This window comes from Crinia signifera, chromosome 5, assembly GCF_055691185.1.
Source record: "Crinia signifera chromosome 5, ASM5569118v1, whole genome shotgun sequence".
Taxonomy (NCBI): Eukaryota; Metazoa; Chordata; class Amphibia; order Anura; family Myobatrachidae; genus Crinia; species Crinia signifera.
In genome coordinates this window covers 34,148,665-34,171,734 of record NC_139221.1, presented here as the reverse complement: position 1 = coordinate 34,171,734, position 23,070 = coordinate 34,148,665, and the positions used below count along the sequence as shown (strand labels likewise).

The 23,070-nt window shown below is 42.9% G+C and overlaps 1 protein-coding gene across 6 annotated transcripts in view; it reads right to left on the bottom strand.

Annotated features, from left to right (window-relative positions):
- VPS13B (vacuolar protein sorting 13 homolog B) overlaps window positions 1-23,070 on the bottom strand; it is a 790,826-nt gene that overhangs the window by 711,552 nt on the left and 56,204 nt on the right. For all 6 annotated transcript variants that reach the window (XM_083186988.1, XM_083186990.1, XM_083186987.1 and 3 more), the window contains exons 4-5: window positions 10,550-10,667; window positions 194-361 (exon numbers count right to left, since the gene is read on the bottom strand). In XM_083186988.1, the coding sequence (XP_083043114.1) occupies window positions 194-361; window positions 10,550-10,667 (286 nt within the window). The remainder of the gene's footprint in view (window positions 1-193; window positions 362-10,549; window positions 10,668-23,070) is intronic.

The following is a 23,070-nucleotide window of genomic DNA, read 5'->3' as shown; positions in this document are numbered from 1 at the left end:
CAAGTATTTGCTCTGTATCAGACCCATGAGAGAGAAGGCACCAATCATCTTCTAACTGCCAATTTTCAAACACTGCCTCCAAAACAATAAGAAGCGGATTGGTTGGCACTTTCTCTCTCTCTCTCTCTCTCTCCAAGCTCGGACCGTAATGACGCAGAAGACAAAAGGACCGAGAATACCAGCCACAACTCACCGGAAATATCCATGAACGCTCGGTCCCAGAACTCATCCACGGTGTAACACTCGGCGCAGGTGATGTTGACGGACAGAACAATGTCATCCTCGACGTACTTTAAGATCAGGTTGTTTACCACGATGTTGACGTTATTCACAACGCGCCGAATTAAACTCTGAACATAGCCTGCAGGGAAGACGGTACATGTTTTAGTTTAGTTCTCAGAATATTCAGCAGTATTGCTAATCGGTTATTCTGCATGAACATAGGGTTACTCGCTAAGTGGCTTTTTGAAGGATCTGCAACTACCTCAATGCATATTTTGTATGCAGTGTCTTGGATCTGGGCAGCGGCTGGAGGGTATTTCAGTACATTTACAGACACCTGTATAATTTGGATATTTTCACACATCCAGTTGCCGAAGCACAAGTGTTCAAATTTGAATCAGGCCCATTATTTGCTGTATAAGACTGCCAACAGCACAATTCAATAAATGACCGTACGGATGGTGTAATGGTTAGCATTACTGGCTCGCAGAGCTGAGGTCATGGGTTCGATCCCCACCATGGCCGTAACTGTGTGGAGTTTATATATTCTCCCTGTGCTTGTGTGGGTTCCCTCCTGGTACTCTTGTTTCCCCCACAATCCAAAAATATACTGGTAGGTTAATCGGCTCCCAACAAATTAACCCTAGATTGTCTGTGTGTGTGTGTGTGTGTGTGTGTGTGTGTGTACATGTGGTAGGGAATATAGATTGTAAGCTCCACTGGGGCAGGGACTGATGTGAATGTTCAAATATTCTCTGTAATGTGCTGCGGAATATGTGCGCGCTATATAAGAAACGGTAAATAAATAAATAGGACATCAGCATACTACAAAACAACAATTCATAGAATAATTCACATTGCGCAGTGATAATCTGTGAGGACTGCAACCCTGTATGGATGTTGGGAGTGATTCACAGTAAAACATTTATAATATTTGCAGTGCAGAGTTGGTAGATGTTCCCGCAACAGAACTTCCAAGCTTATTTTCTTGCCAGGGACATCAGGAGACAGGGTGACCAATTCAAGGTCACAAGAAGCCAACATTGGGATTACAACTGGGATCTCAACCAAGTTATTGTAAACTAATGTTTCCAGCGCACTGGTTGTATTTTATCGTATGATTCAGCACAGGCCCATAGTTTAATGAAGATAAAATCTTTTTACGGTGCAATTCCTTTTTGATTGGGATCGAATCGCATGGCGCCGTGAACACATTCGATTTAGACTATGTAATACAGATCTGTATTATATAGTCTTGCCAGCACAGTCAATTTTTCTATTTGATTTTGTGCCGCGAAGCTGCGCATCGGGATCGAATCAAAAGCGAATAGAAAAATAGACTACATTCTACATTAAACCGTGTGTATGCCCTAGAAGATCTATTTGTGTTTGAAAGTATTACAGGGGTTTCCCAAGTATCAGCCTGAGGGTGGACAAGGATCTGTAAACGGTTTCAAAGAGAAAACTGCATAAAAACCACAAGATTTATATAAATATATACATTACTCCAAGTATTCTTGGCCATTCAATACAATAAATATTATAAACCTGTGAAAGAAAATAGACAACAGAAACCATCACTGCACAGTTCTCTATACAGCCATTCCCAGGTATGAAAAGCAAACATTAAACACAAAGTTAATAAATCTGAAACCTAAAAAAAACATAAAATATCGGAACATGAAAAAAATTTTTTTTTGGGAAAATGGAATTATATTTATAGTGTTCACATTAAACACTTGTTCTGTTTAATAAACATACCTAGAAGACAACTGTTCTATTGCTCTGGGTTTAAGCATCATGTAATATATTACTCAGGTTCAATTTAAAACTCTGGAAACTGCGAAGAAGTAACAGAAAGATATACAAGTGGATTGTCCACTTACGCACAGTGGGGATGCATCTATTTATGACAATGACGTTACTTTACAGGGGGTATGTACTAAGCATTGGAAAGCGAGAGATAACATTCCAGAAATTCTGCTCCTAACTGTCAGGCTACAGGCTGTGTTTTTTTAAAATTACAGTTTGGAGAGAGATAAAGTACATTACTGGCTAATCTGCTCCTCTATCGCTTTCTTAGGCTTAGTATATCTGGAGCAAAAAAACAGATGTGTTGGCGCAGAACTTGTTAGTCTCTGGATCCAATAAATTTTCTCATGATATCGGAAAATATAAAATTTTAAAAAAAATATTGTGTAAATAACACAATAATTTAAAGTGAAAAAAATTATTGAGAGGGGGAACCCCAAGGCTTGTACAAAAACTCAGTGAGGTAGGAGTGAACGTGTATATAAAGGTATCTTTGATCTTTATATTTATGGGATCACCAGTGTGAGATAACTGATGATTATATACAAATAGACAGTAGCAATCTCCACATTTCAAGTGCGTACCGTACTCACTATAGTGACGGAAATATTAAAACATATCAAGGTTTCTTTCATGGAATGTGACGACCTCCCCAAGGATCACCACGTGTGGAAGAATGAATAGATTACCAAGGAGAAGTCAAAGGAAGGTGCGTACTGTACTCACTCAGTAGGAGGGTATAATAAAACACGTAGCGGTTTCTTTAATCGCACAGATGTCTCCCAGTCCAACTTATGGTTTACCCCATAGGCATGTTATTAAGGTAAAGAAAGATGGACCGGTCTCCGTAAAAAAGCATTTAATACAATCAAATAAAATCTAAAAGTCCAACTGCAATGTAGCCACATTGGCCAATGGCCACAAATACAGTGAAACAGTAAAATAAAAACAGTATCGCTCACTTCTCTGCCAGTATATCTGCCCTTCAGTGCCGTTTACCTCAACAAACAACGGCGACATTAACAGCTGCTAATAGTTAGGCCCACAAAATGATTGCTTGCACTGTGGGGAAATGCCATGTGCACTGCAGGGTGTCTATAAAGTTGGGACATACAGGCAAAAAAATGCATATTTAAAAAAAAAAAAAATTTAAATGATTGAAATTTTCAACATTTTATTTAAAAATTGGAATATTAACCTCTTCACTGGAGTTTTTTAGGGAGCGCTCCCCTAAGGGCAGGTTTTTTTTGGAGAGCGCTCTCTCTAAAAAAAAAACCCCGCTGTCTCTCCTGGGGACAGGCAGCGCTGCTGTGCATTATATCAGCCGCTGCCCGGCCCTGCCCCGGTAACCCGGTTGTGTCGCGCGTGATGTTAGCAAGTTCATGTCGCACACAGCCAAGAGGAAGGAGACTGGGCCGGGCAGTGGTTGAAGCGGAGATCATCGCTAGCTCTGCTCAGTACAGCGGCATTGCCCAGCGACAAGGTGGTGGAGGCAGTGGCAATCCCAGAAAATTTCCAGGAATGCCAGTGTTACCACTGACACCTGAGTGCTGTACTTTATTTACATTGCTATTGAACGCCACCCCACTGGTTACCTATTTTGAGGGTGAGAGTGCCGGGCTTGGGCTGTATATATAATATGAGATTTCCTATGTGTCCAGACTTTAGGGACACCCTTTATAATAAAAGAAGTACAGCCGCACAGCTGTATCTGTGATTTTTTTCGCACTCTGCATGCGCACAATGCTGAACGTGGCGTATCCACAGGGCATGTCATGTTGCCTCAGACTGCAAAAATAGGTGCAAAAGGGTGGCGACAGGCTGCTTTGCAGTGCGCTGTGGGTCAGATAATGGAATTTGTGGCCTATCCAGACATGAGCGCTCGCAAAGCTCCTGAGATCTCTTGCAGCCAGGACTGGGTGGGTGCAAATCCACGCTGGTAGCTGTGCCGGCTGCTCCCACAGGGGTGGTACACACACACACCACTGACTCTGAACACCAGTGGCAAGCCGTCGATCGTTTCAAACACGCAATGTGGCTGCTCTGCTTGAGATTCCGAATCAGGTCCTGGGTCTAAAGGAACACCTCATTAAGGAACCAAACCAAACTTTTCTAAATGGACAACGTAGGGACTCAGCTGTTTGTTGAATATTTGTATTCTTGCTGAAAATCCTAAAAATGGATTATGTTGGAAGTTTGCATTGACAAAATGAGACTTCTGGCAAGCGGAACTTCCATAAATATTTCCCTGTTTGTGTATCGCTGCTCGCAGAACACACAACTGTGCGACTCAAGTAGTCGTGTAACAATTTTCTGTCCAAGGCGTTAGCAATGATTTAGGAAGTGCTGCAGGTTTTATTTTTCAACTGTTACTCAACTTGGTCTCTCTCTTTCCCCCAAAGGACAACTATTGCTAGGGGTAGAAAACATGTTCTAATAATTTATTACCAAGCCTGGGGTCTGTGCAGCTGCCTCTCGCTTCTCTTGTCCTTACTGCGTACTGTGTGTCCATTCTATCTGCAAGATACTACTATGCAACCATAACACGATTTAAAAGGACTTTTCCGTTATCTCTTAGAGCTCGAGGGTTAAATGAAAGCTGCTGTGTTTCCCTTAGCAACCAGTCAGACTCAAATGTTGACAGGGTCAAAAAGTCGACATGGAAAGATCAACGTGAGTTTGTTTGTTTTTTATTGAGCCGACGTGCTGACAGGCGGTATTTCATGCCTACCATCCACTACGGCAGAGGGAGAATAAAATAGTGTGCCTAGCATAGTGAGGCACCATACCCAGAACATGGCGAGCAGACGCAGCAGTCATCTCCAGTGAGCACTTTCACTAGCCTTAGATGTGTGTGTGAGTGCAGTAAGATCCGCCACCAAGGCGCATTGCATGCAACTCCGCACATAATACAGCAGACCTTTGGATCGCTGATTGATGTAAGCTGACCTGTTCCGTTTCAACTTTTTCTGAAAGTAAAACAGTTACAACTTCATAATACTAATGAATCATTTTTAAACGTTCAATTTACTGTTAGGCGGTCTCTCCTGTAGCAAAATATCGAAAGTCAATTTTCAAAATCGTGACAGCGCTAATTTGGAAAAGTTGTTTCACGCACCAACAACAGTAATTCCAAAACATCTCCAGTATCAGCGCCCTACATCAGACATTACATTCCTTGTTTCCTTAGTCAACGTTTTAGTTATTTAAAACTTCTTGACGAGTGTTTTAACCACTGAACAGATGTTGGTTTTCCTAATCCGGGATCTCCTCGTGGAGTCCTAAAATAAAAAATCACTCTGCGCTCACTACCCAGCAGTGCAAAATCGTGTTGTTTTCGTGCCATCAAATGACAAATTTCCTCCAAAAAAATATGTATTTATACAGAAAAATGCATGAATAAAGTTTGATCAGAAAAAAAGTCTGCAATTCATCCCCAAATTGGTTATGTTATTATAATTAATTATTATTATTATATTATTACCAACAATGCTTTGGTTGCAACTATTGTTGGGTAATAAAGTGGTTAGCATTGCAAGATTACAGCAATGGAACCATATATTCCATTCATTCTAATTAGGGAAAAATCCGTGCAGAGTTTGAATGTCTTCTCCGTTAAATTTGTTCCAAGTTCATTAAATTTCTCTCAGTATAAATCATACGCTATAATAGGCTACTGATTAATCGGACCCTAGTGTGGGTGGGTGTCAGCTGGGGCAGGGACTGTTGTTAGCAATTATACAATCACTAGTTAAAACCAAGCAAAATGACAGCTTAGTCCCTATCTGCTCCTACCCTATTCAATGCGGCCGGCGAGGGGGTTTCTGCGGCGAGAGTGGCTTGTTTTAAGCGAGGAAACAAGCCAGCCTCGCCATCTAACCCCCTCACTGGCCTCTCACCCTATTCTTTGTTCCGTGGAAATCATCGCCGATGAGGATACCCCGTATGGCGAGGTTTGCCACTAATGCAGTGAGCCTGCTGCATATAGCGGCGACCCTCGCCATTTTGATAGCCGCACTCGCCGGTTCCACCTCGCTGGAAAAACACGGCAAGGTGGAAACGGCGAGTGCAGAGGGGTCAGTTGAATACTGTCCTTTGAGCCAAAGGCATTGAATACACTCCTCACAGCTCCCCTCTCTCTATATCCAGCATGTTATTCAACAGATCATTTTGAGCGGCCTCTAGTGGTCACTGGCAGTACTTCACCTCAGAGGTGAAGAGTGGTTAAGGCCCCCATACACTAGCCGATTTTGGTCAGATTAGTCGGATCTGGCCGAAATCGGACCAAAATCGGCTAGTTTTGATGTCCCCTCAGATCCGATGCGCGGTCCTGTGCGCATCGGATCTGCGTCGGGTGGTCGGACCTGCTGCACGTCCGACCACCCGACTTGTGACCTAGTGGGGCGGCGCGCCGGTGGAGGGAGCAGGGGGGGCAGGGGACACTGCGGGGGACACAGGCGGCATAGAGCCGGGCAGGGGGAGCCGGGAGCTGTCAGTACTGAATAAGAAAAAAAAGCCCATACAATGAATGGGCGGCCTGTGATTGGCTGAGCGCTCTCTCAGCCAGTCAGCAATTGGCTGAGAGAGCGCTCAGCCAATCAAAGGCTGCCCATTCATTGTATAGGCTTTTTTTTTCTAGCACTGAAAGCTCCTGGCTCCCTCTGCCCGGCTCTATGCCGCCTGTGTCCCCCGCAGGGTCCCCAGCCCCCCCTGCTCCCACCAGCAGCCCTGCTCTGTAGCCCCCCCCCCCCCCCCCCCCCTGCTCCCCGGGTTTTTTACATGTGATAAATCGAGACGATTTATCACATGTAAAAAATGGCACATCAAGTGCCAATCTAATCAAGCTCCCCCGGGGAGCAGCCGGGGAAGGCTCAGGGGGAAGTCGGGGGCGACTTGTCCTAAGGACAAGTCGCCCTAGTGTATGGGGGCCTTTAGCCTTTAATACAGACATGTTTAAACTGTGACCCTCCAGCTGTTGTGAAACTACACATCCCAGCAAGCCTTGCCATAGTTTTAACATTCCCTAATAGCAAAACTGTGGCAAGGCATGATGGGACGTGTAGTTTCACAGCAGCTGGAGGGCCATCGTTTGGACATGCCTGCTTTAATATATATAGATAAGAAATAATTAGAGGAGCTTTAGCAAAGTGTGGAGAGAGATAAAAGTCTGCATTTGAAAAATGACGGCTGGGAGCCGCTTGTTTGGTACTTTATGTCTGCCCAATCTTTGTTAAATTACCCCCTATAAATGAGAGAGAGAGAGAGAGAGAGAGAGAGAGAGAGAGAGAGAGAGAGAGAGAGAGAGAGAGAGAGAGAGAGAGAGAAAGAGAAAGAGAGAGAGAGAGAGAGAGAGAGAGAGAGAGAGAGAGAGAGAGAGAGAGAGAGAGAGAGAGAGAGAGAGAGAGAGAGAGAGAGAGAGAGAGAGAGAGAATCAATCTCAACTTCCGAATGGAATACTGTGGACTGGAGATCTGAAAGCCGGGAGTATGTTTGCTTTGGTTAGACAGATATAAGAGACAACAAAAGAAAACATAAATAACTATATAAAAAGGACATCAAAAGCATATAAGTGCATAGATCAGGACAGCCGCAGCATGTCAAGTGCAAATATATATATAGTCTTGTCTGCACAGAATGGTGTATGAGCCCTGTGAGTGTTTACTTGACCTACTCTCCTAGTGATATGACCCATACGACTTGACACTAAGGATGTTAGAGTAATTTATTGCTTCGGTTACTACAACATAAGCAACTGAAATCGAATACCCAATTTCCTTCTTGTTTTTGCTATAAAATGACAAAGAGCGAACAGCAACTGGAAAAGGAGGACATTGAGACGGGACAAAGAAGCTCCAATGTACATCATTTATTTATTACGTTATTTATATAGTGCACACATATCTCGCAGCGCTGTACATGGAACATTCACATCAGTCCCTCAGTCCCTGCCTCAGTGGAGCTTACAATCTATATTCCTTACCACATGTACACACATTCATTCTAGGGTTAATTTAGTTGGGAGCCAACTAACCTACCAGTATATTATTGGCTGGTGAGGGGAAACCGGAGTACCCGGAGGAAACCCACGCAAGCACGGTGAGAATATACAAATTCCGTACAGTTAGGACCATGGTGGGAATCAAAGCCATGACCTCAGTGATGCGAGGCAGTAATGCTAACCATTACACCAGCTAATAAAGATCACCATTCAAATGTGTTTAATTTAAAAAAATAAAAAGTATCTAAATTAAACAAACAATAAAACGTAACACTTTCTGCAAAAGTATAAAGGTGCCCACACACTACAAAGGTCTGCGATCTTAAGATGTGCACGTAAATTAGCCTTGAAATCTTTTGTCCGTCCTTGACGAAAGATTTCAGTCAAGCGCACATCTTCACCAAAGATTTCTCTTAAGATCCCGTGTGCGTTCCCATGGATCTTTTGCTAAATCTTCTGATCTTTCATGCAGCATGCAAGATCAGAAGATTTAGCAAAAGATTTGCGGGAGTGCGCATACGATCGATATCGAGCGATTTGCGGGGGATTATCGGTAAAAATTGGCAGATTTTTCGGCCGGTCGGAAATTGGCCAATCGGCAAAAAAAAACGTTCTAGTGTGTAGTGTAGTAGCTATTTTTTATACATTTGCTCTTCCTGGGTGTCATTACCACAAGTAACCACTAACCAGCCGAAACAAGGGTGTAACAAAACCATAAAAACTAAATAAAGATAGATAGATAGATAGATAGATAGATAGATAGATAGGCATTGCAAACTGCTGCTCGTAGATTAATTTTCAAACCAATACCTCCTATGTTTTAATATGTTATCTATACAGAGCCTGCGTACTTGATAATGCTGATAGTTTGGGAAGTTTTATATTTTTTGAGACTGATCAGTTTTTACCCCAGAGAAGCTTAATATCCCTACACGATGCTCAATCATTTTTAAGGTAACGGACTTAAGGGTCTGATTCAGTAGAGAACACGAGAAGACATCGGATGCAAGCTTCTTGTGCACACGCATCCCAATGGTACCGCTAAGGTAATTGCATCAGAACTGCAGTCAGATCTATGCCATTTTGGCAGGCGTTAAAAGGTGGTGATGTGGGTCTGAGTCGGCTGTGTGTGCCAGTGTCGGGACCGCATCCAAATATGGATTTCCACTGACACCAGCAGCCAGATATCGTTTTACATCTTGACCAGTCAAAGGATTGCTCAGGAGTCCAAAGGCGCATCTGATGTTGGCTTGACAGTGTGCTTGCTTCTATGTGCACCATGGAGGATTAGACATCCCACCGTCTGCAACCGAAAGTTGCAGCTGCTACTGCTTAGCAACCCCCTTTTTAGGCCTTAAGTTACCAGAGCACCTGGAGGAAACCTGAATAAGCCCAGTGAGACTATAAGAAAACGCCAAAGTTATTTAGCATGGCGCCATTCCATTCAGCCAAAGTTCTCAAGCAACTGCGATTCCTCCTACTACTAGTAACTGATCAAGCGGTGGAACCAGTGGTGCAAGAAAAGACCACTGGAACGTAGGATCCATACTGCAGCTATTTCTGCTACTTGCTCAGCTGCCGCAGTAAGTAAAGGTCATGCGTAGAAATAAATTGCGAAAATACGGTTCAATTAGGAACCCGCGATAAATCACATGAAAAAGAGTAAAGAATCCCAGAAGACCGATTCTTCACACGTATATCTATTATTCCATCATCATCACGCTGCTATGGTAGTGTTACAGCATAATAAACATCCTCTGAGGGAGCGAGAGGAACCTCTCGGCCTTTGTAGGGAACTTGATGGAATGCAGGAGGCCTCAGTGTGAGAGCTGTCAGTAAGGAGACATCCCACTTTCAGTTCTCCACCCGTACCCTGACCCCTCCACTAACCGTGTCTGCCCTTTCGCCCTAGTGTCATCCTATAGGGGGTTGCACAAAGAGGTGAACAGGAGCAGGGAAGGGGGGGGGGGGAGAGGTGAAGGGAGACTGCTCTTAAGTTTACTTTGATTTCTTTGCAAGAGGAGGGAAAGAAACGCGATCTAATCTGAGCTCCTACACGTGGGAAGAGGATGCCAGTATTCGGACTACTGTACCATAACCCGTTGCAATGCCCAGTGTGTGAAATATGCAGCGTCCGTATTTCCCAAATAATCAATACTCAGATTACAGTTGCATAGGATTCCTTACATGAACTGTGCTTCTGTTCTTTCCCACTTACTTCCACTGGGACCCAATCTGGTTTGTGTTACATAGAAAAACATAATCTTTTACTTGTCTCTATTTCTTTACTAAATGGTCGACAGGGTTGGAAGGTCTACACAGTCAAAAGGTTGACATGAGTTTTTAATGTGTTTTTTTGGTATTTGTCGACTGCTTGTGACGATCGTCCGACCCTCTCAACCTATCTCATGTGTTGACCTTTAGTGATCGACCTAATGTAAGTTGACCTTTATACTAAGCCAACCCTCTGAGCCATCCCCTTGTTATTTAGCCTCTAGTAGTACAGTACATAATCACCTGGGGGTAGGTCCGGATCCGTAGGAGCGGCTTGCTGGATTTTCCGTGGTTTAGTAGGAGATTTGGCACTCTCTGTATTGCTCCGACTAGAACTGGAACCACAGCTCTCATGATCATCCTGCGAAATAACAAGAAATACAGTCGTGATTTGTAAAGCGACATTAGTGGGAAATAAAACAAATGTGTCAAGGTAAAGTCTATAATACCAGCTTACTAAGGGTTATAGAGTGAAAGGTGGGGGGGGAGGGGGGGGTGCTGGAGCCTGAAGCAGAACATTTGAAGAGCTTTATTAAGATCCTTAAGAGAAAGGTCAGTAAAACGACAGAAGCCATTTGGTTGCTGATAACCATCAGACACCACAAATGGCTCGTTAGCGCCGAAATCAACTTATCAAATGACAACCTGTTACGCACAGCAATACAGGCAATACATATAATGCTGGGGGGGGGGGGGGCGGGACTCGGATCTAAGGTCACATATTAACCCTTTGAGTGAATGGATTGGGATTATTTGGTCTACAGCATGATGGTCAACCCCATTAGGTCGACATGGGAAACCGTCAACATAGGAAAGGTCATTAGTTCGACAGGTCACAAGTTCAACAATGTCTAGGTCGACAGTCAAAAGGTCAACATAGGGGTTTTCACTGTTTTTTTTACCTGAATGTCAACACAGTCGACATGGACAGTGTTTAAAGTGCACCACATCCCCTTTGCATCGCAAGTGCAGCGAGCGATGCGTCGGGCACTGTGCCTCGCTGCGTTCAGCAAACTATTTTAGTCTCACACCACGCCCTAGTGGATGGTAGGGCATGAAATACCGCCTGTCGGCACATGTCGGCTCAAAAAACTGTGAACAACCCCATGTCGACCTTTTCACTTTCAACCTAGACACTGTCGAACAAATGACTTGTCGAACTAACGACCTGTCGACCTAATGACTTTTCGACCTAGAACCATGTCGACCTCTTCCCATGTCGACCCAATGACTGTCGACCAAATGAACGCATCCTGAGTGAGTTTGTCAGGTGTGAAAATTGCCTAGCAAACATTTTTATTCATCATAATGACCTGTAATGTTACCTTATATAGGAAATGTCATCTTTTTTTGCACAACATTTTTTTATTTGCTTTATATAACAAATGTGAGCGACGCTGGCATTTTTAGTTGATATTTTGCACATCTCTCACAGAGATGTTGGCACTCAAAGGAATCAAATGGTTAAAACTACTTTTAATGTATTTTAACACCATCTAAAAATAAGACATAACATCAGAATCACTTTATTTGTCATGTATACTCTCGTATACTAATTTTTTGTGGATACAGTGCAGCTTCAAGCATGGTACAAGAGGGATAACAGGACATACATACATTGCATCAGTTGCGCATACAAATGACAATTCATATGTTAAGATTTGCACGGTCAGACAGAGCAGTCAGGTGTTTAGATTAGCCGTATCTTACAGTACATTGTTCAATAGCTGAATAGCTATCGGGAAGAAGCTTTTTGCGGTTCTTGACGACTTGGCAGGAATGGACCTGAAGCGTCTACCTGACATAACATACACACAAAGTGTCGGCCAATCCCCCAATCTGGTCTTCCCCTATTTTTTTTTTTTTAACTTAAACCCTACCCGATCCTTATTTCTCTGATCCATATGTCTATCCCATGCATGTTTGTTTATTTATTATAATTGCTCTATTGTCCACCTCTGAAGTGAGGCTATGCCACTTATCCACTACTGTTTCCGTGAGGTAATTTTCAATCAAATTTCCCCTGAATCTACCTCCCACCAGTGTCAGTGCACGTCCTCGTGTTCTAATACTTCTCTTCATTTGAAAAAGTTTCAATCCCGGACCTTGTTCAAACCCTTCATATATTCAAAACCCTATTCTCAAACCAAGATCACACAGGAACAGATGTATGAAGCAGTGATAAGGCAGGAGAAGTGGCCCATGGCAACCAATCCACTGCTCTGTATAATTTTAGAATATGCATATGTTAGATGTTACTTCAGTGCTGATTGGTTGCCCTGGGCCACTTCTCCTCTGGATCACTTCTCCTCCATTATCACTGCTTCTACCCCACAGTCCCATGTTCCTGTTTTTCATTGTTTAAAAAGTTGCTGTTGTCTATATTGGGGCAGCACGGTTGGTGTGGTGGTTAGAATTACTTTCACCCAGCCCTAAGCTCAAGAGTTAAATTCCTGAGGACTGCACTGTCTATGGAGAGTTTGTATGTTCTCTCATGTCTGTGGGAGCCTCTTCCAGAACCCAAAAACATACTGACAAAAATAGACTAATTAATTTACTTCTAGTTAATTGGCTTCCGACAAAAAAATTAACCCTAGTGAGTGTGTGTGTGTCCATGTGATAGGGAATATAGGGGCAAATGTATGAACTAGTGTTAAGCGCATATGCTGCACTTAAAGCTAGTTAAATGTATTACCAGCACACCCCTTCAACCCCACAGTAATTAGTAGCGATGACGATGTATTAACAGACTATGCTGCCCCGCCCGCTACGCCAGACCAGGGCTAGCGTTGTCCTGTTACCACTGCAGGGACAACACTAGCCCTGTTGCTGGCTCCAGGCTGCACTCGAGAACTTGCGATAATAGCGAGATCTCACGCATGCTCAGTGAGCCGGCTGGAAGAGAGAGGGAAGCTTTTTTTTTTTTAAATGCCCATGCGCAGCCCTGATGGGGCTCCAATAAGGAGATTCTTGAACACAGGACATGACAGCTCTATTTCTTGGCAAGGGGGAGGATCATACACTTAGGAGACACAGGTGCCCGCCGCTATCTCCTAAATGTAGAAGAAGTGGAACTCGATATGGCAGGAGACTCGATATTTAAATGTTAAATACATCTACCCCATAGATTGTAAGCGCCACTGCGGCAGGGACAGATAGGAATGGCTGAAACATTCTCTGCACAGTATTGTATTAGTTATATGCACAAAGACTAATAAATAATACCCACAAAATACACAAGCTGTAAAACAACAATTCAGCTGGAAACTGTAGTCTAGGAACTATAATCCCAAACTAGTTGGCATCAGCCAATTATAAAGCCACAAATAATCTCGCAATTCAGAAGCCATTTAAAACACTTTGGAGAGCGAAAATCCCATTAAAGACCAGTTCCTGCAGTGATCGTTTTACATTAGACCACTCAAGTATCCCAAATACGCAGCACAGTAACTTCACGGCATAAAACAAAACGTCAATTAAAGGTCACGAGGTTAAAGCAAATAGTGGAAAAGCGAATCATTTAGAGCAAACTAAATAGAAAGAGAGAAACGCAATCCAGCTCTATCAGGACGCTCCCACAAACTGTCCCCTAATGATCTCCAGAAACTGTCAAATATCCCTGCCTGCATCTGCCCTTTTCCTGGAGCTAATTAAAGGTGCTCTACGGAGCAAGACGCCCCATGGAGACTGGGGAAAAAGATGTCACCTAAAGGATATACAATGCAGAGGTCACTATTCCGCTTCTAGACCAATTTACGTATATCCCTAAAATGGTAGGTGGATGCAGCTCGTGCCAACTATAAATCCAGAACCTATTTGCAGGGGAAATTAGAGGTTACACTTGTGGTAGGGTTCCTTTATTGTGTTAAATCCTTCTTTAACAAATTACTGTTGCTGGCTTCTGTGGTTTTGCAGAAATCAAGTATTAAGTAAGCAAAATAAAGAAGCTTCGCAGGAGCCCTTTTGCTGGCATTAAACAGCACTAATAGTTACTGGTAACTGTCCCTTGAGATGTTGGAGTATTAACTTTATTTTTAATTGTAACTCACTCGAGGAGCTTTCTACATGTAAATCAAGGAGTACATTTACAAAAGCTTCTAAAATTAAAAAACCTGTTTTCCATAGCAACTTATCAGATGTTAGCACTCATTGCTCTATTGCAGCAGTTCCCAACATTTTTCTCTCCCGTACTCCTTGGTTAGGGTTTTCATTTATGAGTACCCCTCCTCTCAATTTGAAATATCCCCAGGACTAACGAGTGGAGTGGAAGTGAGTGGTATGCGTGTCCTTATATTAAGGAGTAGCGGAGTAGTGTGCAGTCAGGAATCTGGAACCTCTGTGTCTGGCCGCTGGCTGTGTACTGTTCCGGGGTTCCCGCTAATGCCTGTAGGATTAATGCTGCAGCTTCCTCTACCTGTGTCAGCATGGGCCAGATGAACGCTGATGTCTGAGGGTAGTGCGGTTAGTTCCCAGTGGATTACTGGTCGGGCAAAAGCACGAGGAGATGCTGATGATGCTGTAGAGAGACCCGGAAGTAGAACTCTTCTCCAAATTACTCAGATTTAAAAACGTTGTCACCGCATCAATCCTTTTTTGATGGCAAATAAAGAGACTTGGCATCCGCTGTACCATAAGGTTGCCTGTCTTCCATGGGTAAGTTGGTAATTTCTGTAAAAGATCCTTTGTATCCCTGAAGGGTGACCTATTTTTAAGGACCAGCGGTTGGAGATGAAAGTCTATAAAATCCGACAAATTAGCGGTTAGTGAATTAATGCCGGCCTCTATTGGTTGGCCTGGAGGGTGGAGGGGATTCTTGTGGACTTAGGGTGGGTTCTGATATGAACATGAATTGAATTTCTTTCTCCTCTATTTTCCCTTTTTCAAGATGATTATGAGAGGTCTACACATTGGAGAGCCAAGAGCCTGTATAGAAGTTGAGATTGTCAAATTTTGGACCCCCCCCCACCCAATTTAATAAGGCAAGTTGTTTTGTTTGGTGGACTTACAGGCTGTGAGTCAACCCCCAAAAAATGAATACAGAAAATAAAAAATAATAATTCAATAGTCATTTCTGAAATGGGAACGGTGCAAGATATGGTCACTAGGATGACCCTATTTAGGGTGATATGCAAAATCACCACAAGCATTAAGTCGACAGTTAAAAGGTCGACATGAGTTTTTGGGTTATTTTGAGTCGACATATGCCGACAGGCGGTATTTCATGCCCTACCGTCCACTACTGTGTGGTGGGACAATAAATTGGTGTGCCGAGCGCAGCGAGCCATGCATGGTGTCCATGTCGACATTCAGGACTATGTTGACTTTTAGATAGTCCACATTCCATTGTCGACCTAATGCTTGTGTCGACCTCCGGACCCTGTTGATCTTAGCCATGTCAACCTACTTAAAGTGTCCACCTTCAGTGGTCGACCAAATGCATGTTGACCTAAATCAGTGGTGGGGAACCTTCGGCCCTCCAGCTGGCCCTGAAACAGTTTTAGCATGGCCAAATAGCAAAACTGTTGCAGGGCATGTTGGGAAGTGCAGTTCAACAACAGCTGGCGGGCCGAAGGTTCCCCATCCCTGACCTAAATTGAGTTGACCCAATGACCAATACCCAACAGTTCAGCCCATTTTTTTATTGATTTTGATGCAGACCCTAATCCCCTTGTCTGTTGGCCCAACTGGATATAGTGTTCATTCTAGCACCCACTATCTTTGAAAACTCATGCAGATCCTCTTCCCTGCCTGGGGTGTCGCTGTCTGCTGTGTTGTTTCTGGCACAGGTCTGGCTTGCATATCAGTGCCGATATACAGACCACACTGCGTTAGAAGCACTACAGCAGACAGCGACACCCCAGGCAGGGAAGAGGAACTGCATGGGATTTCAAAGATGGTGGGTGCTAGAATGAACACTATGAATATACAAATGTGCAGAGCTCCGGTCCTCTTCACTGGCTCCAAAAGCAATCTTTGTGGAAATGCTCCTATATTTACTTACATGGCCGCACACCTCACCTAAAATAGAGATTAATCTTATTGCACAATGACTACTCTGTGCTGTCCGTATGAGCTAATTAGTAAAGGTATTAAGATAGAGAGCGTACATAGTTTAATCAAAGTAATAGGGCTTATACTACGCCTCGTAAAAACACAATGTAACATAGAAGAGGATCTAGGCACAATTACCAGACACAAAATAAACATTACTAATATTAATTCCTATCCGCAAGGCATTTGCAGAATAATCTTAATGAAAACATGAAAAAATCTGTGAAAACACACACATTCACATGTGCTAAGGCAAAGGAACACAGTGATAAGCAGCATACACACGGAACGTCTGTCCATAGATCATTACAGGGGATTCTTGGCTGTGCTTTCTCCTCACATGGCATTAATAACACACACACACCTTTACCCATAGCTGGAATAACTGAGGTAAAACATTCCACCAGATTTGTAAACTGTTCTTCCCTCACATAATAGCCTTGACAACGTTCTAGCTAAAGCTTTTTGCAGTCAATTTACTTATATTGATTGTATAAACGATAAAAGGTGTTAAAATGTGTAATGTTTTAGTATTATCAAATGGATTGCAATGCCTGCAGAAAACACATTTGCAAAAATAATAAATCCTCTCACAAAATGGCTGCCTCTACTGCGAATGTGACAGGAAACTTTAAAAAAAAGGAATTTATGTTCTGCCTAGTGAACAATAGCTATGGCGGATAGATATTGCCTATTTGCACATAGTCAACGGTTGGTTACATGCAACGCAACTTCGGCAAACAGTAAAATTATCACGTGTGGCGCCACAATAACCAATGTTGCTGCTAGTAAGATAGCTCTTCATGTATGTGGGTAAATGCACATACATGAAGTCACATTAATGTGTGTACACAATTATGTGTGTACACAATGGCGGATTATCATGCAATGGAGCGATTATCTATTCTACAGACATCGTTGACGCAGCAGCTGCAATACGCATGGGCCAAGGTGCCGCTGCAACCTCGTTCACAATGATAGTATGGAAAACTTATTGACAAGTAGTGACCACGTGAAGGTGTTATCGAGGACTGGCAACAAAAACGCAGTCATGGCCAGTAGCATCGTTACTGCTGCAGTCAGTATGCGTACCCAAAGGGAAACAGAGCAAACATTTATCCTTACTGCATTTAGCCTGCGAATATGTACGCAATTGCGACTGAGCTTGTAATCTTTCTGGTGGGCATCTCTCTTCATTCTTGGGCGGCAGAATTGAGATTACATATTAAATGGCATTTGTGCGCAATCATGAATTAGGCCCACTCAGCGGTGCTGAAGGTAAGCCAATCCATGTATCGAACAGCTGGATCTTATCCAATTTGGACTGTACCTTGGTAATACTATTTCTTTTATACTTGCAGCAACAAAAATAGGACGTTTCAAGCAAGCCATCCTCGCTACAAAAAACCCCTCTCCGGCCGCATTGAATATACCGCTATCAAATGAGCTATCATAAGCAAATAATTGACCCCCTATTAAATGTTCTAGGTAATAATTGCATTTTGGGCTGCTGAGTCCTGTTCTGTGAGCAAAATATCTTTAAATCAAAAATAACTAACACTTTACACCCCCTAGGAAACGTTATAATTTTTCTCCTAAGTTCACATCAACATTATTTTTCATCTTTGATTTTTTTTTTATTAGTAATTTATATGCTTTATATTTTATTGTATTATAGATTTATTTTTTTCTCGTTAGATCAGCCATCATTCAGAATACTGCTACATAATACTATTCTACATAGTACAGTTATGTAACACTACTTTTATATTGTTTCATATGTTTCTATATATTAATTTACTATATTTTACTATAGTGATAACTGTTTAGTTTTATTTATATATAATATAATATATTATTATGGTATACCTTCCCTGTAGGTGATCGAGGTCTCTGGAAAAGATCCATTTTTATTTGCTGCTATATTTTCTGGATGTGCTGATATTCATCTTAGCCATTGGTGCAGATAATTATTTGAGCACACACAGGGAAGGCGAGAGGAATCTTAAACCCAAAGGGTTTTTTATATATATTTTATATACAACACCAGCACTCAATTACCAGTACCAGTTCCCAAGTCTGTAATGGGGTTCGGAGTCAAAGTCATTCCTAATTAGGATTTTTCCCAGAGGGAGTACCTCCCCATATCATCGTTGTTTGAATACCAACTATAAACTAAAGACATAAAATTGTTCCCCTGATGAAGTCTGTCTAGACAAAACGCGTAGGGACGTTTCTTTACACTGCTGTTTTTGCCTGGTACAACTTGCTGAAGGACAAAAATAAAAATATTGGAAGAATAGCTCCGGTTGCTTCACTGAAATACAGGACCACCATAATTATGGACATTATTTATAAAATATAGGCACCATTCCACAACTGGGTGTTTTTTTTTGGTACTTATGTATTATCTGGGCTCCCATGTTAAATAAACCCCATTTTTTCATACCCCTACTATCCAACTACGCATGGAGTTGATTTTATATAGTGTGGCGAGCGCAGCGAGCCACCGTGCCCGAAGCGTGGCGAGCGCAGCGAGCCCCGCGAGGGGACACGGTCTCATAAGAAAAACGGGAGCCCAGATATTACATAAGTACCTTTTTTTTTAAGTCACTGGGCACGTGGCGAAATGCGTTAAGGACTTTCTTCATTATTTGCCCTGCAAGCCTAACGGACATTCGGACACTGACTCCCCTGTGTCCGCTCCGCTGTTACTTCTCCAAATACCAGTTGGCTGTGCCACCCGACACACTCTTGGCCGCTGCTCAACACGCTCACAGCTGACAGCTTTCAAGCTGCACCTACAACCTGCCTGCCCACTGCTGCCTGTTCACCACGGACGACTCTCAAAAAAAGACAACTGCAGCCCTGCAGAAATCATCTACCGCCGTAAGACATGATCTATCTCTAACTCCAACCACTTGAAGCACTGGGTAAATGTATGAAACAGTAAACAAAGTGGAGAAGTAGTCCATGGTGAAAAATCAACCGCTCTGTATAATTTTATCATAAGAACATTATAAATGTTACTTAAATGCTGATTGCTTCTTATCACTGCTTCCTACATTTATCCAGAATTCCAAGCAAAAAGTCCGCTCCTGTCTTTGGTTATTATTATGAAATATTCCTGCTTTGTCAAACATCGTATTCTTTGCCACCGACAAACCTGCTCGTGTTATAGTTGGCTACGTGCAAGGATTACTACTGCATTGGAGAATACATATATGAAATGTAAATATTTGGTTGAAACAAATGTCACGTTTTAATTAAGTGACTACCACTGTGGGCACACCCCTAGGGACCATTAAACTCTATCAATTTCTACTTACAACCAATAGGGGAGGAATCGCATAAAAAAAAAAAAAAAAAAAAAAGCTTCTGTGCGTAATCGGAGCATTAAAACTACACGATTAATTTTTCAAACTTTGCGCTTGTCTCTAAAGCCCAGAGGTAAAACATGTTCATTAAAGAGACGTGAAAAACGTTCCAAGCGTACTGCCAAAAGCAGCATAATTATGAAAATATTTAACACTGGGACCAACTGAAATCACACACTGAATATAGATCAAGGTGATGTCATTAAAACATTGCCCAGCCAAAATGCACTAAAACTACTGCGCTCTCATAAATCTGGCTCACACCAGATGACAATAAACATGTGAAAATGAAAAAGGAAAAGGAACACCAATTATATTTTAGACATTTCACAAAATATATTTATCATAAATGCCTTTAGAAGGCTTTGCGAATGGACGTCAGCCCGGAGCTCTCCGATCCGGCTCACCTAACATTCTTATTTCCCCTGCGATGGATCCAAATTGGTACACATCCTAAAACACTTGCCATGTTCTGAGCAAGGACTAAGGAAGTCTTAATCATGGAGGCTAAACTGCTAATTAAGGAATAAAAATCACAAGAATGGATAGCTACCCCGGGCTAATAGTCTTTCCCTGTAATATTAAACCTCGGAGTCGAGAAATGAAAATAAATTTGTGGGTAGTTTTGACACTATAGTATACAGACAACGTGGAAGCGAGGCCAGGCGCTCACTGCGACATTCTCTGCAATTGTATATTTTAACAATTTGACCAGGAAATAGAACATTAAGCAAGTCCCAAAATAGCGGATGACTTAAGTACTAGACAAATTTATCAACCATTCCTATGTATAGACCTTTGCTGCAATTAGTATATAGAACATGTCCTTGTTTTATTACATCGATTCAACGGTCGACTGTATTAACAATATAGAAAGTTGCGCAGTTCTAAATTAAAAAGTAAATACAGAGGTATAGGGGAGAGCTTGTATATGTGCGTGTTTTCTGTACAAAATATGTAATGTTTATATATATATATATATATGTACAAAAAGAAACACAGGAGGAGCGCTCCATAGTGTAAAACCAGATATGATTTAATAGATATAAAATATCCACGGTACAGTCAATCAGTACTCGTACCGTTTTAAAAACAGCAGTGGGCTGGTTACCACATGATGTATATATAACAAGCCAGGCAAGCCTCCTACCACCATCCGGGGCAACTGCAGCACGACACGGAACCTCACCGAACACTCTGTGAGGGAAGCGGTGTACCGACAGGCTGGAGAGGATCAGATGCGGCAGGGGATTCCCGACAGACACAGAGCTCGCCGTCACCAAGGCCCGCCCTAATGCATTTCGTAATCCACTTCGTCAGAGGGCGTCCTCTGACGAAGTGGATTACGAAATGCATTAGGGCGGGCCTTGGTGACGGCGAGCTCTGTGTCTGTCGGGAATCCCCTGCCGCATCTGATCCTCTCCAGCCTGTCGGTACACCGCTTCCCTCACAGAGTGTTCGGTGAGGTTCCGTGTCGTGCTGCAGTTGCCCCGGATGGTGGTAGGAGGCTTGCCTGGCTTGTTATATATACATCATGTGGTAACCAGCCCACTGCTGTTTTTAAAACGGTACGAGTACTGATTGACTGTACCGTGGATATTTTATATCTATTAAATCATATCTGGTTTTACACTATGGAGCGCTCCTCCTGTGTTTCTTTTTGTACAGATTGTCGCTTGTTCCTGTGAGTCCCAGGAATTACTTTGGAGGAAGCTGCAGTTCAAACTTGGAACTTTTAGTGTCTATTTTAAAGGGTGCTCATATCCTTTGTTTCTGACTGGTGCTAGCTAACCACAAATTAGCGCTGATTGGATCCACCTTAATCCACTTTTCTACATATATATATATATATATATATATATATATATATATATATATATATTTAAAAAAAACGTTTTTATGATCGAAATGCCTTGTTATTTAAATGTTTATAGCCCTCTGGGACTTTAGTGTGGGATCCGGTTTGCGGCAGTTTGCAATCAGCATGAGAAGGACAATCGGCCACCCAGGCAGGACAGGTAGGGACAGTTAGTTTAGCCTATCTGCACCCCCCCTGGCCTTCTGTAATCCAGCATTGGCACTCCGAAACCTCAGACTGATATAGTCCTGTCACTACAGCAAACTGGAGCCCATACTAAAGTCCAAAAGGACACATTAAAGCAAAATTGCATTTTGATTATAATAAAAGTGTATACATGGTTTCACAGTATAGCATATGAAACACAGCATTAAAGGTACACACTAGAGCTGGGGTGACCAAACTGGTCCTCGAGATCTACCAACGGTTCACATCTTCCAGACCACCTAGCTCAGGGCTGGGCAACACCGGCCCTCCAGATGTTGTTGAACTACACATCCCAGCATGCCTTGCATCAGTTTCAGCATGGCCACATAGCAAAACTAATGCAAAGCATCCTGGGATGTGTAGTTCATTAACATCTGGAGCGACGGTGTTGCCCAGCCTTGACCTAGCTAGTGCACAGCTGTAGTCAGAACGGTCACATTTTAAACATGCTGCATTCATTCCTACTATAGATCCACAGGGTGACCTGTTGATAGATCTTGAGGAGATAGCACGCAGGGCAGTGTGTCCCAGCTCCTGCCTAGGCCACCTCCTCTCACCCACCCCACCGTGGCCGCCTTACCTGTTCCTCCACTGTCGGCGGCCATGTTCCTGTAGGCACATATGTATGCGGCTACAGAAACATGGCCGCCGGCCTCCACGGCTACGTGGAGGAGGGCCCGGCAGCCTGTTCCCTCTGATGCCCAGCAGTGACAGACACTGGGTGGGGACGTCATGAAGATGACGCCGCCCGCCCATGCGTCTGTAGAGAAGTAGGAGCAGGCAGGGAAGCTGGACCAGGAGTCGGGGACAGTGTGGCCGCAGCAAGCAGTGAAGAAAAGCTGGAAGCCGCAGCAGCTGCAGGACAGACGGAGAAACAGTAAGTGAGGATGAGGATCACACTCACAATAAAAAACATATATATCTGCTGTTTCCTGCGGTGTCCCCGTGTATAATAATAATAATGCCATGACACCACAGGCTGCTCCTCCTGTATAATCATTTATGTGTCAAGGCATTACTTTTATTATATTATACAGGGGGAGCAGCCTGTGGTGTCATGGCATTCATTTTATATTATACAGGGGGAGCAGCCTGTGGTGTCATGGCATTATAATTATACAGGGGGACCTACAGATACAACCGGCCCTTTGAGGGTGACCAAACTGCTGATGCGGCCCCCGATGAATTTGAGTTTGACACCCCTGCATTACACTATCAGGTGCCTATTTCATCTCCAGATTCTACAAATTTTCCAAAACCAATTCAGTTAG